Consider the following 16,400-nt stretch of genomic DNA (forward strand, 5'->3'; position numbering starts at 1 on the left):
TTAATGCCGCAGAGGGGTTTTGCTGTGACAGATTCCACCCCCTACCATTAATCTTTCAGAACTGGTTCCCGTACGTTTAACGGTTCCTGTTACAGCAATACAACATAAGCCAGAGGCTGCGGACCAACTCCAGAGGAAACACCTCTTTCTTCACTGGGCCACGGTACGGGACTTTGGCAGCTACAGAAATACCCACAAGCGCAAGCATAGGACACGGGTCAGGCGGTGTGTGCCACTAACGCCAGTCTATGTCTTGAACTTTGTGAAGATTTATTTTCCCCTACAGCTATGAAATCATATGTATGACTTTACGCATGAGGATAACACAGGGAGTTTTTCTCTAGCGTTTATATTAATACAAATTAAAGGCCGTGGCTGTACAGACAATCCACACCTTGGTTCCAAAGTCTGCATCCATATGTAAACAGGTATGTTTAGTTATTACATGTTATTATTGTAAGGATGAGTTAATTAGAAAATGTGGCGAGGATAAGACCCAATACAAACCCATTTTTTACACACACACGTACACAGAGTACATACATTCTACAATACAATCCATTTACATATTGGGTAGTCGTAATATATATGATTTAAAAAAATCTACATAATTTTTTTTGGTCTTTACTCAGACTGCAAAATCCAAGCGTTACCACCTCTAGAACAGTTGCTTTATACGTAATGTCCAAAGTCAGGCACCAGATAGTAACACACGGCACTTCAAAGTCAAGTAAATTACATTTGTGTTACAAGACAAAAAACCCAGACAGACAGAGAGGAAGTTCTTAGTGGTAAATGACTGGTGCAATGATTCATTCAGAATCATCATCTCACAATCCCTCACATCCTCTTCCTGAGAATTATACAGCCCATTCTACAAATAAAAAATGATATGCATTCTCTCATTGCATGTACTTAACTGCTCAGTATTAGCACACAGCAGTAGAGGGAAAGCCCTGTGCTATCATAAACGCACAGATACATTGTTTAGGAAGAAACTGCAAGTAGTAGTTTACATCAGTACCTGTTTAGTGTTTTTAAAAAACAAAACAAAACACAACACGCAACCCCCACCCCCACCCCCCGAAATGCACGTTGCCTCAAATGTGTAAGTTCTTTCTGCCAGAAGAAAAGGGGAAACAGACAGTAGGCTGCTATGCGAATTCGTGGGAAACGAACTCAGTACTGACCCTCTTCAGTCACATTTGATCCTTCCTTTCCAATTTTTTGGCCAGTCCCAACTGCTGACTCTCTCTCCCTTAGCAACAGCTCTCCAGATTACTGTTCTAGCACCATGTTTTTGAAACCAGCACAGTTAAAACCAGCAATAATATCCTTATAAATACCTATTATATATCATTATAGTTGTATTCCTGTGCTGAAAGAGGTTATTTCCCTCAAATTCCAGTTACACTGGGACAAGCCCCTTTACATTAGCAGGAATATTTCTGCTCTGAGAGGTTGTACAATTTAACTGTTTTGTCAAAGGGTCTTAATTGATAGTTAAACCAGAACAAAACTGTGCATAGACCAGGCAGCACACACTCACCCCTTCCCTCTAACTAATATGTATTGTCACGACTGGTACGTCTGTGTCATCCCCAGGAAAATCAGAGAACAGCAATACAAGTTCTTGTTGGCAGCCTCTTTGCAGGCACCAGGAACGTTCTCCTGTGTTGTTGCCTTTCACTCTACTGCACAGTAGGAGACAGATGACTTCCCAGGCCACAGAAGATGAGAGCACAATGTCTACCCACATCCTAAGAGAATTCAAGTCTGTACAGTATCTTTATTATTAACTTCACTGTTTGGAACTTTCGCCAATTACTAGTAAAAGTCCCAGGAATGAGAAAGGCCAAGTAATACACACAGAAATTTTTTTTTTTTTTTTTTTAACTTTTAAAAAGTATAAAAATCCTGTGCATTTGACAAAAGCTTTTAAAATCGCTCATAGGGAACTGCTGGGCTACTCCATTTCTTTTCTGTAATAATCAGAGACATGAGGCAGTTGAACAGTTTGTCACTAATCTGACTAAACACACTAGCCTTAATACTAAATGCCAACTGAACTATTCTGGTCCATCTCAGTTAAAACAAAAAACCAAAGAATTATTTTCTCCTCTGCTTTTAACTGTTCAAATGTGCAAGCTTTTTTATAATTTGGCAGTTCAGTAAAATACCTCATGGTTTAAATGCTATAGAAATGCATGAAATTTCTACACACATTTTCTACAAATATGCGTGTACAAGGGAGGAGCAGTCTTAGTTTATCATGAGTTCTTAACATTTAAAATATAATATGTTTTTAGGTTTTCCATGTGGGCGTATCCTTGCATGTCAGACAACATACCAGTGTCTTTTTCAGGCAACAACAGTCCTAAAACCAATGTAATTTTTGAAAAGGGTTACAGGTTAAACTCTGCCAGCCACCATTCATACTCCTCACTTGCCAACAACCCAAGCAGAGCAAAATGTAAACTACCAGTTACAGTCATCAGAGATATCAACTATCCTCAGCCAGAATCTCAGGATATTCCTCCCAGAACTGGTCCCCAATAATGTCACAGTGCAGGGGAACAACTTTAGTCCTAGTCCGGGTCACTTCAACTTCCTTTTCTTCTGCTTCCTTTGGCAGTTTTATTTTCTTTGTCACGACTTCATTAGTCTGAAAATACAGTTGACACATTAGCAGACATACAAGACTCCAGAGGGGATTCACAAACGGACAGGAAACAAAGCTACAACAAAAGCAGCTATCAACCCTATAGCATACTATAGAATTTGAACACTGCCTCTTTTGAAAGAGAGTCTATTCTCAAATCAAACACTAACACATGAGCAGTTGAAACTGCATGTCACCATCACATGGCTCGAAGAAATTACCTGCAAATTCACATAACTCATTGCAAGTATTCTTGAATAAAGTACAATATTTAATTAGAAGATATATAAAGCAAATGGTAAACCTTGCAAATGTCTACAATTACCAAGAAAAAAATACGCATAAGGAACAAGTGGAATATATTTCCACGTGGGAGCCTCTATCTGTTCGAATGAAGTAATAGAAATTGTTGGCCAAAATTTAAATAAAAAAGAAAAGAAAGGATTATAATTTTTTTACATACAGAAGACAAAAGGCTGAGCAAGTTATGGAGAACTCTTAACATACACAGATGGGATCCTGATCACACAAAACTCACATATTTCTACTTAAGATCTCCTAGTACAGAAGGGCACTAAGGCCATAAACCTTTATGATTCTCTGGGGTCTCATCTCATACAAAACACAGGACAGGAATTTCTTCCACTAATTCTGGATCAATAATGTAATCCTAGAAAGATTAATATTTCCAAGTTATCATTAAAAGGAATTCCCTACTAACAGCTGCACTCCTTACTATGCTCCTTTACAGAAGTAGAAAAGGACTAAGCATACTACGAGCTGAGCCACCATACTGAATGGAAATTCGTCATTCCTTCACAGCAGAAATACTTGGGATCTACTCCTGTGAAGGGCCTGGCAGAGGCCCCAGTGATTACCATATCAAACTGACAACAGTCATTAAAATGTAATTTTTGCAAGAAGCAGAGTACTTTGTCAATTTTCAAAGCCGACGACACTCAAAACCAACTGTATGATTCATTAAACAAGGGAGATTTATCTAGCAAATACATCAGTCCTGCGAAATTCTACACATACATTGTCATCTGTTGATACGTGTTTTCTCTCAACGGTCATAATTTGTATCTGAGCCAGACTTCAGAGACTAGTTTTTATACTATGCTCATAGATACAGATATCTCAAAAACATCTCCAAAACAATTAGTCATCTTACACATCATTATATGGAAAATATGGTTAGTTCTAAAATATATTTATACATAGACATGCATTTGGGATACACCTGGTGATCTTACAGTGTAGCTTGTCTGCCACAGTGTACCTATTTAAAATACAAGCATGAAGCAAGTGGTAATACAGTTTTTTACCTTCTGCCATATTAAGACAGTTCCTTTTCTATACATCAAAGGTTCATTGTTGTAGTTGATGTTGAATTCAGAAAATAAGATTTCATTCTTATCTCCAGCCAAAGTTCCCTGAGAGGAAATGAAAAGAAAAAGTACTCTTACAGAAAACAAACAAACAAACTGAATCTCTAGGGTAGAAGACAGGTGAATATTGGAAGTAAGGCTGATATTTACACAGGTTTTTCACCTTTAAATTACGAGGTTTAATTATGTCTCCCAACAGAGGAATTATTTCCAACTGCCAAATGAGGATATTAAAACAGAGAGGGGTTTTATTACATTTTCAAGACAAATAGAAGAAAGTCAACAGACTCCAGGAGAAAACAGAAATAATCTGAAGTCTGCACAATAAGACAAAATACCACAGAAGGGACTGGGAATCAATAGCAGCTGAATCCTGCCATTGTACTTCATGTGTATGGATACTGGATGTTTATAGGACATTTCTAAGATTTCTGAACTTGCTAATTAAGAAATTAAAATCCTGCTAATATTTGACCAAAAATACCTTATTTGCTAATCATATTAACATCTGTACAATTCAAGAAGTTGTTGGATCTACACCCATAAAATTATTACAGTAAGAAGAGACAAGCCAGCCAGGGCTGCTGGGTAGGCAAGACACAGCTTTGCAAATCTTATGATTTTCTTTGTAGCTGGAAAGAAGCGTGACCTCAAGCAACTCTTACCTGGAGTCTATCCTGTGCTTGCACTGGTGTCAAACCACTTCGCTGTACAAGCATCCAAAACACTGTATTATAAAGGTTATTAATATGGCCTACAGAAAAAGAGAAAAGAGAGAGAGAATAGTTACCAAAACTGAGTGACTACTCAGAAAAAACAGCTTTATTTCCAGAGTCATATCCAAGAAACAGCCATGAATAAAGGGGAATTAATAGTATCAGTTGCTAGAGAAGATACAATCTTTCTGATCCATTTTCTGATCCATATCACAAGAACGACTAGAAGATAGATTTCATTATAATTCTGAAAAGGGAGAGCAGAGGCTGAAGGGTGTTTATGTGTAACGTAAAATACCTTCATTTGAGCAACAGGGACTAGGTACTAACAAAATACTAGAAAGTAAATCCAATGGTCTGTTCTAGCATGAAATAGACAGCACTTTTGATTGCTACAGGGTGTGAATTTGAACATTCACATCTTTTCATTAAAGAAGATTACCTGGCTAAACAAACCCAGAACATACAAAACAATAAATTAATTCTATTAATAATTCTAGTATTTCCTATGCTGAACTCACTCCCAAGATACAACGAATGTAGTTGTAGCCTGAAGACTCAGAATTTCAGCCAGTATTTCTGTATCCATACAAAGCCCAAACCAATTCTAATATTGTTTATTTAAAACTACCAACCTACCTGCTGTTCATTCACCGATACCTATGTATATACAAATACACTGGCAATAAAAGCATTTCTATTCAGAGAGGAAGAGAACTCAACTGCACAAATCTCTGTTTTCTAGAAACACTTACAATCTGCTTGTCTCCAGCTGAGGTAGTCCTTTAAATTTTGGTTGCTGGGGTACAACACAATTCGTCCATCAAATCCTGGTGGGTACATAAGCTGCTGGTCCTTAAAGTAATCCTTCCAATAGAAAACGTAACTTGAGGCAAACTGGGAGACCACATGAGTCATGAACTTACTTGCAAACACAAAGCAAAAGGAAAAAGAAAGGGATACATCAATATGATTATGTATCCGTGATTATCTGAGGTATCAGTAGCGATAATTCTGGTGGATAGCAGCATTTCTTAAATAGCGGCCCAACAGATCAGCAATGGCATACAGTCTTTTGAAGAACAGGAAGTACTGAGAATTGAGTAAAGAGTTTGGAAAAGGTGACATTTTGTTAAAAGAATGTTTGTTCTAACAATGTTTGTTTCTAACGTTTGTTTTATCAAAACTTGTTTTAAAAGCTCTGTATCACTGGACATACTTTCCTGAAAGATCACAAAGAGTTCACATGAAGAACCTGAACTATTTGTAGTGTATGCACCCAAACACAGCCCTACTCCTAACCTCTGTGTGTAGATAAAGGCAAATCTAAAGAATAATTACAGGTTCAGAGAGAGATGTTAAAAACAACTTCACTTCAGTATCAAAGCAGCTGTTACCTTGCTCTTCTTTTAAACCATCTACTCTTCTTTTTGAAAACAAAACTATATTCATCACTCTGTCCATAAGCAATAGCAATATCCTCCAATTCTTGCATCACTGTCTGGGCACACTTGGTCATCAGATGAAGAGCACGGTCATCATTTGGCTTTTTGAACTCATGCTGCTCAGAAAACCTTCAAAGCAAAAACGGTTGAATAAGAATCCCTTAAAAAGCTAATAAAAAATGGTGACCCATTCATTTTCCTCATATTTGCTTTCCACGAATACTGATTGCCGGCATCCTGTCAATACTGACAGAGAATTCCCTCCAGGTATGAAAAGCAGTAATAAAAAAAGTTTTATACACTCTGGATAACCCATTTTCTTTCCCATCAGTATCTCACCCTAACCAGTCCTTCAAAATGTCTGGTTTCTGTATTTTACCTGGAAAAGAATGACAAATGCTACTTTTTGTAAACTCACTTTCTCCTAGGGTCCCTTTTATACGCAGTCCAATAAGGGATAAGGGCAACATTATCAATAAAGTTGTCAGAACTTGAGAGCTTTACCAGAATCCCATGTGACTAAACCAGACATCAAGTTGCCAGCAAGAATATGTGTCATCGACCGCTCGAGAGAACTGTGCTCTATTTATCCCAAAGAAAGGTGAATGCCACGCAAACACTGACTCCAAACACAAATACCTATCCCTGTAGACAAGTTGCTGTCCCTCCCCCAGCACACCCAAGGCACTGGTATACCATCTCCCCACCACCCTGCCGAAGGCACGGTTCTGAAGCTGCCCGTGGCCCCTGAAGACAAAACGTCAGCAGTAATTCCGTACCCTGGAGAGGCCCAGCGAAGGGTTCACGGGCATTAGGGGGGAAAGGAGGGTTTGCAACCCCTGCACCTGCAGAATTCACACAGGTCGGGCAGGGAACAGCCAAGGCCAACTGCACGGCACCAGTCAGGATCCCTTTCCTCGGCACAGCACTCAGAGCCCGCACCCCCAGCGCCCTTAGGCCGAGGAAACTCCCGCCCGCGCCCCACCGCACCCCAGCCCCCGTCCTCCCGCTCGCTGAGGCGTCGCCATAGCGACCACACCGCTAGAAGCGCCCCGGCCATTGGCTGCCCGCCCGGCCTTCACCTGTGGAAGTTGCGGCCGTCCAGCCGGACCACTATCCAGCAGTTTGGCAGACAGGTGTCGTCCGCCTCGAAGTCCCGCACGTACTCGAACTTGCTTTTCGCCATGGAGAGGCGGCGGCGGCCGCGCAGACAGCCCGCCCACCGCCCGCTCCCCGCAGAGATGGCCGACACCGCCCGCCGGCACACCAGCATGGCCGGAGCGGAAACGGAAGCGGCGGGCGCCCGACGCCGAGCCCTTCTGGGCGTCCCAGGCGGACCTCTCGATGGTTTCGGCGGGCTTCCTCCGGCGGTCTCCATGGCGACCGCATGGCGTGGCGGGGGCGGGAGGCGGGATCGGCGCGCGCGCCCGTTGGGGCCGGGCGGCGGCGGCGGCGCGCGGGCGCGGCGAACGTTGGCGCAACGACCGGGGGCGGCCAAACGGCCTCGGCGGGATGGAGCGGGGGGCGAGGGCGCGCCCGCCTCGTTCCGGGGCTCCCCGGGGGCCGCCGCCGGGCCCCCGGCGCCCCCCGGCGCCCCCCCGGCCGGAGGAGGCCAAGCTCCCCCTCAGGGTGCTGCGCATCAAAGTCGAGAAGCCCGAGCCGGGGGAGGGAGATGGGCCGGGCTGCCGCGGGGACGGCAGAGAGTCAGCGGGGGAGCTCGGGGGCTCCCCGGCCCCGGGGGGGGGGGAAAGAGGAGGCCCAAGGCGCCGTCAAGAGAGAAGGGGGCCGCGACGGGGGCAGCGGAGAAGTCCAGAAGGAGGAGAAGGCGCGGGAGGAGAGGGGGAGCGGGAAGGAGCCCCGGCGAGGAGCGGCCGTCAAGGCGGAGCCGGCCGACGCGGCCTTCGAGACCCGCGGGGTGAAGACGGAAAAGGACGCGGCCCCGGCGGGCTGCCGGCGCCGGCCCGCTCCCGGCGGCGCCGAGGAGCGCAAGGTGGAGCTGCGGGAGGGGTTCGGGATCCCCCCCGAAGGCCTGAAGATCCCGCTGGTGTTTCACCCCTTACCTCCCGGGACCCGCATACAGATCCAAGGCCCTCTGCCGCCGTCAGAGCTGATCCGTGTGACCAAAGTGCCGGTGAAACCAGTGCCGCTTAAAATGCAGTCTTTGCTGGAGCCCTCAGTAAAGATTGAAACCAAAAACGTTCCCCTCACAGTACTGCCCTCCGATTCAGGTATTACGTGCAGGGAGCTTGCGAGGGTTCAGTGAGTGGCCCGCAGTTGACAGGTTACCAGATAGGAGAACGCCAGTGGGCAGGTCGTGCTAGAGAACCGTCCCTTTGGATAGACGGGAGCGTGTGCAACTCTCTTCTGCAGCGTAAGACATAAGCATACGGGAGCACAGAGTTCTCCCGTCGTTTGTTAAAGTCAACACAGTCTTGTCCGCTTGCTCCCTGACTACATTAAACCCCTTACAGCAGTGTTCAGGATTGCGCTGGGTGCTGATTGCAAGTTTAAGGTCAGGGATCTCCTTGATTTTTAAAGCTATGAAGCATTCATACAGCTCGCTGAGAAAATTTGGACATGTTAAATGAGGAACATTTTGAAACATGCGGTTTAGTAGCCTACTTTTTTTGAAAGATATTTAGGCTTTCAAAATTAATGACTTAACTAAGTGAGGTCTTAAAGACCAGAAGACTTTTGCCCTTCATTGATAATGTGAAAGAGTTCATTTCTAAGCCTTTTTCAGAGAGGAAATTGCTCACTCAGGGATCAGGTGTGAGCAGTCTGGGGATTCATCGTGTCACCAGCTCTATTTAAATGCAGTCTGTGTTTACAAAGAGCCAAGGCTGGGTGTCATGTAACAAGTCATTTGGTAACACAGGTTCCTCCAGCAAAATCAGTGTCCAAATCTGTGAAAAGAGTGAGAGAGGGGAAAACAAAACAAAACAAAACAAGACAAAACAAAACAAAAACGAACCAGAAACCCAGAACAGCAACAACCTCAGCTGAGAAGCCAGGGACTGCACAGGTGTGGGACAAAACTGCCATATCATCATTAGATCTGGTCCCTGCATCGTTAGGGCTTTGGATACATAATTCTGGTGGTGATGACAAATTTGCGGTGATATGGTCTATGCTATACAATGTTTAGTTTATAAATTCATAAGTTTATAAATTCATAAGAAAACAATCTAGCCAGATGAAATCCAAATCAGTGCGTTAGCAGTCCCATATGTTTCTTTCTTTCTTTTTTTTTTTTTAATAATATGTAATGAAAGCCAGGTAAATGATTCCTTAGGCAGTGGTTCAGTGAAGGTTAGTGGAGGATAATCCCTTAGCCTTAGTTATTTTCTAGGAACCACTCTCCAAATGTGCATCGAGTTTCATGTGTTCCAAAGCTCTAGTGATTCTTTTGACTGTTGCCAAATATCCTCTTGATGTACTATAAAATGTAACCTGTATTGCATATATTGCCTGGAAGATGATCATCTTTCCTCGTTTTGTTGCATAGGTATGCCAGATACTCCATTTAGCAAGGACAAAAGTGGCCATGTAAAGCGTCCAATGAACGCATTTATGGTGTGGGCTAGGATTCATCGGCCTGCCCTAGCAAAAGCTAACCCAGCTGCCAATAATGCAGAAATCAGTGTTCAGCTTGGATTGGAGTGGAGCAAACTGACTGAAGAGCAGAAGCAGCCCTATTATGATGAAGCTCTGAAAATAAAACAAAGGCACAGAGAGGAATTTCCTGGTAAACATGTATTTATTTACCTGAATGCTTTAGAAGTGCAAGATTTTTTTGAAAAATGGATCTCTTCCATTAGAGCAAGTAACAGAGTTAGAAAAAGATCACAGATATTTCAAGCATGCAGTCCTGTCAGCTTTCTAGTGCCTGAAAGCATATTAATTTTTTAAAGCATCCAAAATGATGTTTCATCCTTCATAGCCTCTGATATTTCTTATGGTCTTAGACCACCACAGCTACAGCAGCTCTTCTGAATGCTTTAGTAGTCTAACGGCCAGAGAGTGAGTTTATTGTGAACATGGCCTGCTGCGTCATTTTACATGCTCCAGAAAGAGCTGCCCAGGTGGCCTGTGGTGACACACGCATCCGTTCCTTAAAAGCAGGAAAGGGAAATGCCACAGGAAGCACAAGCGGCATTGTATTCTGTGGGATTCTTCAACGTGTAAACCTGGGATTCCCAAATAATGGTGTGGAAGATGTGTTTGGTTAATGTTGTAAGTCAAAGGCAAACGTACTCCTCCAAAATCTATACAGGATTCCTAGTGGGTCATATTTGCCGTTGCCTCTTGTAACCTGCAGGTATATGTGAGACTTAAGGGATTAAGGAAACAATCAGTAAAGATCCACATTTTGAATAGTCGCGGTTTTCTTCCGCACTGAATGCCCATGGTACAGTGTCATGTTCTCCTTAACATGCTTTCCTCAACTGTGCCACTTCACTCCCCACTGTTCTGTATTTCTTTGTCTCAAAAAGAGTTACTATTCAGTAACATAAAAACAATGCCCAAATGTGTCCATTTTATTTCCACCTCTGACAAAATACCCCATTTGCTAGCTCACTGAAATGAATGGAGTATTGCCATTGACTATAGGAGCAGGTTTTGGATTCATTTTTTTTTTAGATACTTCAGAATTACAGATATCAAAGCTTTACTTAAAGAATGAGACCATCCCAAGAATCAGCTACCTGCATCTTTTTTCATCTCTGACAGGTTGGGTTTATCAACCACGACCAGGCAAACGGAAGCGTTTTCCACTGCCTGTCTCTGCTGTATTTTCCGGCACTTCTCAGAGTATCATCACTACAAATCCAGCTGGCATTTGCCCCTTCCAGTCACCTGCTTACTCTGTTGTCATCCCCAATATTAAGAACAATATTGGACATCCAGTCTGTGAGTTTTCAGTAGTGAATGATTTTAAAAATTCCAAATTTACCTATTGTAGTAAAAGTTATACATATGGTAGTATAGATATAGTTAAAACAATTTCTCAGTCTTTCTTGACACCACTCTTTCTACCAGTCTTCCTCTGCACTACACATCTGCCTTCTAGTCTCTACCTACTGTTTCCTCAGCCTCTTAAATTTATCTGGCTTCTTCATTGCCCACAGATCCCTGCTATTGTCTTTGTAGCTCCTGGTTACCTCCTGCTACCTCTTGGTCTTTTTGGATCTCTTATTATGTGACACTTGCTTCCTGTTAGGCTACAGCTGTTTCTTTTTCTTGTTCTGTCTCCACCTCACATATCTTACCTCACCAGCTCTAACTGCACTAGTGCTCAACCCTGCCCTACTAGGCCTGAAAAAGCTTGTTAGCTTAGTCCATGGCACCTCCACCCTGATTTTAAGCGTTCCTTGGTAGTGAGGGCACCATTGCTCTAGAGCAAATGTTCAGCAGCTTAGACTGCTTACATGAGACAGCAGACAGAATTGTCAACAAGGTCATAAAAAAGGAAGTTAGTAGGGTGTTAGTAAGGTGTGTGCTGCAATATTAAAGCTGAAAAAGAAGTTTTTCATTTGCACATTTTCCATAAACCTAGGTATCTATGCACACCTGGAATAGTGCTATATGTAGTTGTTATGGACTTACACATGCCCAGTTTGAGCACACATAGCTCAGCTTTTATACAAATAAAAATATAGTTACAGAAGGAATGCATTAAAAAGTTACACCTAACCTGGAAGGATCCTCCTTTTTGTAAGTCAATATTGGCAGTGAAATAGGGTGTAGTACGACAGCCTGCAGTCAGGTATAATAGCTGACCTGCATATTTTGTAGTGAAAGAGCTCTGGCTCTGTCAGTGCATGGACAGTGGATTTCAACAACAAATAGCTTAGATCCAGGCAATGGCTTTTTTCTCTTTAAGCATATGACAAGGGCTGCTCTCTTTATAATGAGACAAGAAAATGAAATGCCTGTTTATGCTGTGTGATAATATTCAGAGATGTAAAAGAGAACACTCAGCTTTGTTCTGGTGAAGTTCTGAGTTAGTGATGTGATCCTTTCTCAAATCCTTCTGTAAATTGGACTGAATAAAGTATTATTTGTTTTCTTGCCCTAGTATATCTTATAATGTTATGTTGTTGTGAGATGCTACTATATTTCATTCCAGAGTTTACTATCCTATTGCCATTGAAATGATTCTTAAATACAAACTGTAAAAATCTAGACACGTTTAAGTCCTGCCGACTCAGAATTTAGACCCTTAGACTAGGTAGTGGGATTTGAAAACACTTACACAATGTATTTTGAAATCTTTCTGTATAAAGGCAGCCCTGTTGACATGTGATTTGAAAGTGTACATTCAAGTGTATGTTCTGCAAAATGTTTCAAAGTGAAATTGGCTAGCAGGTACATTCATTGGTGAAACAAATAAGAAAACATACCAGAGAGTAGGGTGTTTTAACTGTCACTTCTGCTCCTCACTGCTGCTTTGGTACCACACAGATTTGTTAGGAATTTGGCTCGCTCCAACTCACCTAGTAGACTTGGGAGATCTTCTGAGCTTTAGGCACTAAGGGTATGCTCCAACCCCATTCTGTGGCCATATCAGGACAAGACACAGCCCTCAACACTCACTAGCCAATTCTTTCACCCTTGTGTTTCTGTAGAAGGAAGCTTGAATGTGTGGGCTTCAAACCCATCTGTCAGAACACACGTAGGGCAAGTTGTGTATGACTGTGAGTTGCAGGGAAGTAATGCTAGAAAGTGTTTTGGGGGTCACGGTTCTGGCTCTGGCTGTGGTTTGCTATGCTGCTGTTTATGCAGTCTCTTCCTCTCTTCATGTCTGATAAATAACTGTTCTGTTTCCTAAAGGTGAGACTCCTGCCATCCGTCTGCCGGTTTCTTCCATTCAACAAGCTGGTCCAATTACTCTTTTCCAGACTACTAGCGCAAACACCGCATCACTGGCTGTTCCAGCTCCAACCCTGCCCCTGCACCCTGTAATTTCACCACAGCACTTTGCTGAACCTGCTCAGACAGAAGTTCTTGCTGTATCATCTGGGCTCAGTTGCTCTCTGAAGAGACCTACACCAGTTTTCATCGAGAGCTTCAGCAGAAACCCAAGTAACATAACCACCACTAATGGCAGATTTACTGTCTCTAGTAGCGAGCCCCCAAAGGAATACCCAGGGGTTTCTATTTTTCCTAGAGGTGTACCTCTTCCCCAAGCTACACCTTTTCTTCACTCACATCTCTGTGAGTCTCTTCCCATCGGTCAGCCAGCCAGCCTGTTTGGAGTACCTCCGCGGTTTTCATTTCACCACCCTTACTTTGTACCTGGACCTCACTATTTCCCCTCAAGGTAATGAAACCCTTCATTTCAATACCAGTAAGAACAAATGCTAAAAGGCAGAGGGTCTTTGACTTACAAAAAGAAGATGGAGCATTCAGAAGGAAAGGTGCTCTTACCTTCCTATAGCTCCTGTGTGGTGGGATCTGCTGGCCTGAGACTGCTCGTAATATATGCCCAGTTATTGAAGGGTCCATAGTACTATTGCAGTAATTGGCATTCCCAAGCCCACAGTAATTAGAAGTATCTTCTCTCCACTTTATGCATCTAAGTGCAGGTGATTTCTACAGAAAAGCATCAGGTAGAGATAGTGTAAATATATTTTGAAAATGATTGGATAGAATTAAAGTAGGTGTGTGAGATGTCTCCTGGGTACTATGATTGCAGCTGTCATAAATACCAATATTTCTGAAATCCAGCCTGGTGGGAAATGTCTTCAGAATTCTTAAGTAGTAATTCCTAGTTTTTCCTTTGCAGTCTCTGGGCAGTTAAGGAGAGATCACCTAATCAAAGAATTTACAAGCTCACACATGTAATATCCTGTGGGTATTTCCAAAGCTGAGCATGCATGAAAAGCATCAGTGCCCTCCCAGCAGCAGGTGTGCTGCTCAAATGCAAAAAGTCTGATAGCTCACTGATGCTTGTTCTTTGTAAAGCATCGTTTTTCTTTCATGACTGTGCAATATCAAACATAACAAATTATTATGACTGTTAGACTTAAATTCTGCCTGTTTATACGCTGCTCATTCCCACTAATAGCAACAATCAATATGTTCCTATGGCAATAAGACTACCTGGTCATAAAGTAGGGTTGATGATGACCCATCAAACTCAAAAGAACTTTATGAGCTGATAAGTGCAATATGAGACACTTCTATTTTTGAGGTCCTTTAAAGAAACACAGGACATATATTCCCAAAGTTACTAAAGATGAACTTTGCTTAGCCCTTGGTCTCTGAAGTTAGGCACTTTTGTGAGGCCTCTGAGGGACAGGAGTGTTCTTGTACCGTAAAAGACTGTTCTGAGTTCACACATTAATGGAATGCTGAAGGCTGCTAGCTTTTCTAATGGCAGGATCTTTCTAATACAATGATTTATAAGTTCATATTCCTATAAACTCATTTTCTGCATACAAGAATCATAATTTCTGAGTAGCATTGACAGTGCAAATGTATGTATGTAGATTTATGCACTAAAAATTTAAATGTTAGATTGGAAAGATGAATAGTCTCCTTGAAACCTCAATAGACATTGTATCAATGTCTTTATAAAGTCTGCACTGTAGAGCTCCTTTACTTCTTCACATACTTTGTTTTCTTAACAATGTAGTGAATTTCTGTAACACTGTGTAAATTACAATAAGTGTGTCATTCTCCATCAAAAAAATTCAAACTTCTGACACCAGAGAAATACAGTTACATTTGACATACATAGTAACTTCCTGCAATCTACTATGTGGTTGCTTTTAAAAAATGTTTCACCATGCATTCTTTAAATAGTAACATTGACAACCACATATTCACCACAAGGATTCTGTCAGTCCTCCTGTTTAATAACGGTGTAACAGATGCAAGAGTGCACTCAAAGAATAAATAAGAGCGTTTTACCCCACCTTTGTCACAAATTTTGGCATACAGGAGTAGCTAACACAAACTGACTTTTGATGCTTCGTTTTACTATTCTAAGTATGTCGGTTAACATACTGCAGGATTATCAGATGCTGGTTTATCCATGATATTATTTCATTGATAAATACAATAGGCTTTGCGTTTGTTTTCAAAGCAATGTCATGCATGTATCTAGCATGAAGAGGTGCATATGCACAGATATGGAATCTGTGCACAGCTCTTGTTATGGCCCCAGTGTTTAAATTAGGCATGGTTTTAAAGTATGCGTGCTTTGAATATTTCAACAGGATAAGCTGACTAGCATAGAACATCAGCGTCATTCTGTTTTTCTTAGCTGAATGGAAGTCCAGGCAATCTGCATTTCTGAAAGCCAACTGTCAATCTCTTTCATTGCAGCACATGCCCATTCAGCCGACCTCCATTTGGCTGTGGGAATTTCTCCAGCTCAGTGCCTGAATGCCTTGGCTTTTATGAAGACAGGTACCAAAGACAGGAGGTGATGTTTTCAGCTCTGGATGGAGACTATCCTTTCAAGGAATACCCAATAGAAAGTATAAGTGAGGACCACCGCAGCTGTGAGAGCCTTGAAGTAGTGTCCTGTCACAGCAGCTGCAACGAGGATCGTTATTTAAGCCCCCTACCACAGCTCGATGTTGCAGCATTGGAGGAGGTTTTGTCAGCCACTTCGTCTACTCCCTCCAGCATCCACCTAATCAATGTAACTGACAGTGATGAGGAAGAAGTAAAGTTGTTGCAAGAATTGTAGTTTTTAAAACAAATTATAATCCAGAGAAATATTATAAGTGGGGAATAAATGTTTTCCTCCACACTGTCTTTTCAGTCAGTGTGTTCAATGGAAAACCCATGTAGCTTTAGTGAGCTGTACAGGTCATTTTGAAGAGTCTGCTGATCTGTTTGTATTTTGAGAGATCACATACAGATCTGGGGAGGTCAAAAACCTTTGGCGTTTCACCTGCTTCATCAGGGCATTGTCTGGGCTCTGGCTCAGGGAAGCACTTACACAGGCATTCAACTCTAAGCATGTGATAATGTGCTTTCCTGAGGAGAGGTGTGTTTAAGCACATCCTTTTAAGGCCAAAATAGGCATTTTGATGGTTTTTGCCATAATTTTGTAGGTATTACTTTAGGAGTTTTAGCAAGTGAAATAATTCTGGTTTATAACCGTAATGTAATTCTTGCTGCAGTAAAACACTATAAGCCCTGGAGAGTGAAGTCAAGAATG

At 42.2% G+C, this 16,400-nt stretch overlaps 2 protein-coding genes across 5 annotated transcripts; one reads left to right on the plus strand and one right to left on the minus strand.

The window, feature by feature from the left end:
* Positions 1–253: 253 nt before the first annotated feature.
* On the minus strand, positions 254–7,496 carry THG1L (tRNA-histidine guanylyltransferase 1 like). 4 transcript variants are annotated; one of them, XM_029998403.2, is made up of 6 exons: positions 7,297–7,496; positions 6,167–6,343; positions 5,525–5,694; positions 4,719–4,807; positions 3,991–4,098; positions 254–2,665 (listed from the first exon to the last, which is right to left on the minus strand). In XM_029998403.2, the coding sequence occupies exons 1-6, from the start codon at positions 7,485–7,487 to the stop codon at positions 2,504–2,506; spliced, it is 897 nt and encodes a 298-aa protein (XP_029854263.1). In that variant the 5' UTR covers positions 7,488–7,496; the 3' UTR covers positions 254–2,503. The 4 variants fall into 4 exon arrangements, with proteins under 4 accessions (XP_029854263.1, XP_029854264.1, XP_029854265.1 ...); XM_029998404.2 differs by lacking the exon at positions 6,167–6,343; XM_029998405.2 differs by lacking the exon at positions 7,297–7,496 and having other exon boundaries at positions 5,525–5,690.
* A 1,687-nt stretch (positions 7,497–9,183) lies between these two features.
* Positions 9,184–16,400, plus strand: SOX30 (SRY-box transcription factor 30). Its single transcript, XM_029998065.2, has 4 exons — positions 9,184–9,962; positions 10,949–11,128; positions 13,052–13,541; positions 15,554–16,400. The coding sequence occupies exons 1-4, from the start codon at positions 9,725–9,727 to the stop codon at positions 15,921–15,923; spliced, it is 1,278 nt and encodes a 425-aa protein (XP_029853925.1). The 5' UTR covers positions 9,184–9,724; the 3' UTR covers positions 15,924–16,400.

The sequence above is a fragment of the Aquila chrysaetos genome, chromosome 22 (genome assembly GCF_900496995.4).
Source record: "Aquila chrysaetos chrysaetos chromosome 22, bAquChr1.4, whole genome shotgun sequence".
Classification (NCBI taxonomy): Eukaryota; Metazoa; Chordata; class Aves; order Accipitriformes; family Accipitridae; genus Aquila; species Aquila chrysaetos.

What these genes read in the sequence shown, in the direction of transcription:
- THG1L (XM_029998403.2), bottom strand. Translation starts at nt 7,487, where the DNA reads ATGCTGGTGTGCCGGCGGGCGGTGTCGGCCATCTCTGCGGGGAGCGGG. An exon ending in CAGCTGGAGACAAGCAGATT is followed by an intron (nt 4,808 to 5,524) that starts GTAAGTGTTTCT and finishes CTTTTTCTGTAG; the next exon opens with GCCATATTAATAACCTTTAT. An exon ending in AAGCACAGGATAGACTCCAG is followed by an intron (nt 4,099 to 4,718) that starts GTAAGAGTTGCT and finishes ATTTCCTCTCAG; the next exon opens with GGAACTTTGGCTGGAGATAA.
- SOX30 (XM_029998065.2), top strand. Translation starts at nt 9,725, where the DNA reads ATGCCAGATACTCCATTTAGCAAGGACAAAAGTGGCCATGTAAAGCGT. An exon ending in GCACAGAGAGGAATTTCCTG is followed by an intron (nt 9,963 to 10,948) that starts GTAAACATGTAT and finishes CATCTCTGACAG; the next exon opens with GTTGGGTTTATCAACCACGA. An exon ending in CAATATTGGACATCCAGTCT is followed by an intron (nt 11,129 to 13,051) that starts GTGAGTTTTCAG and finishes TGTTTCCTAAAG; the next exon opens with GTGAGACTCCTGCCATCCGT.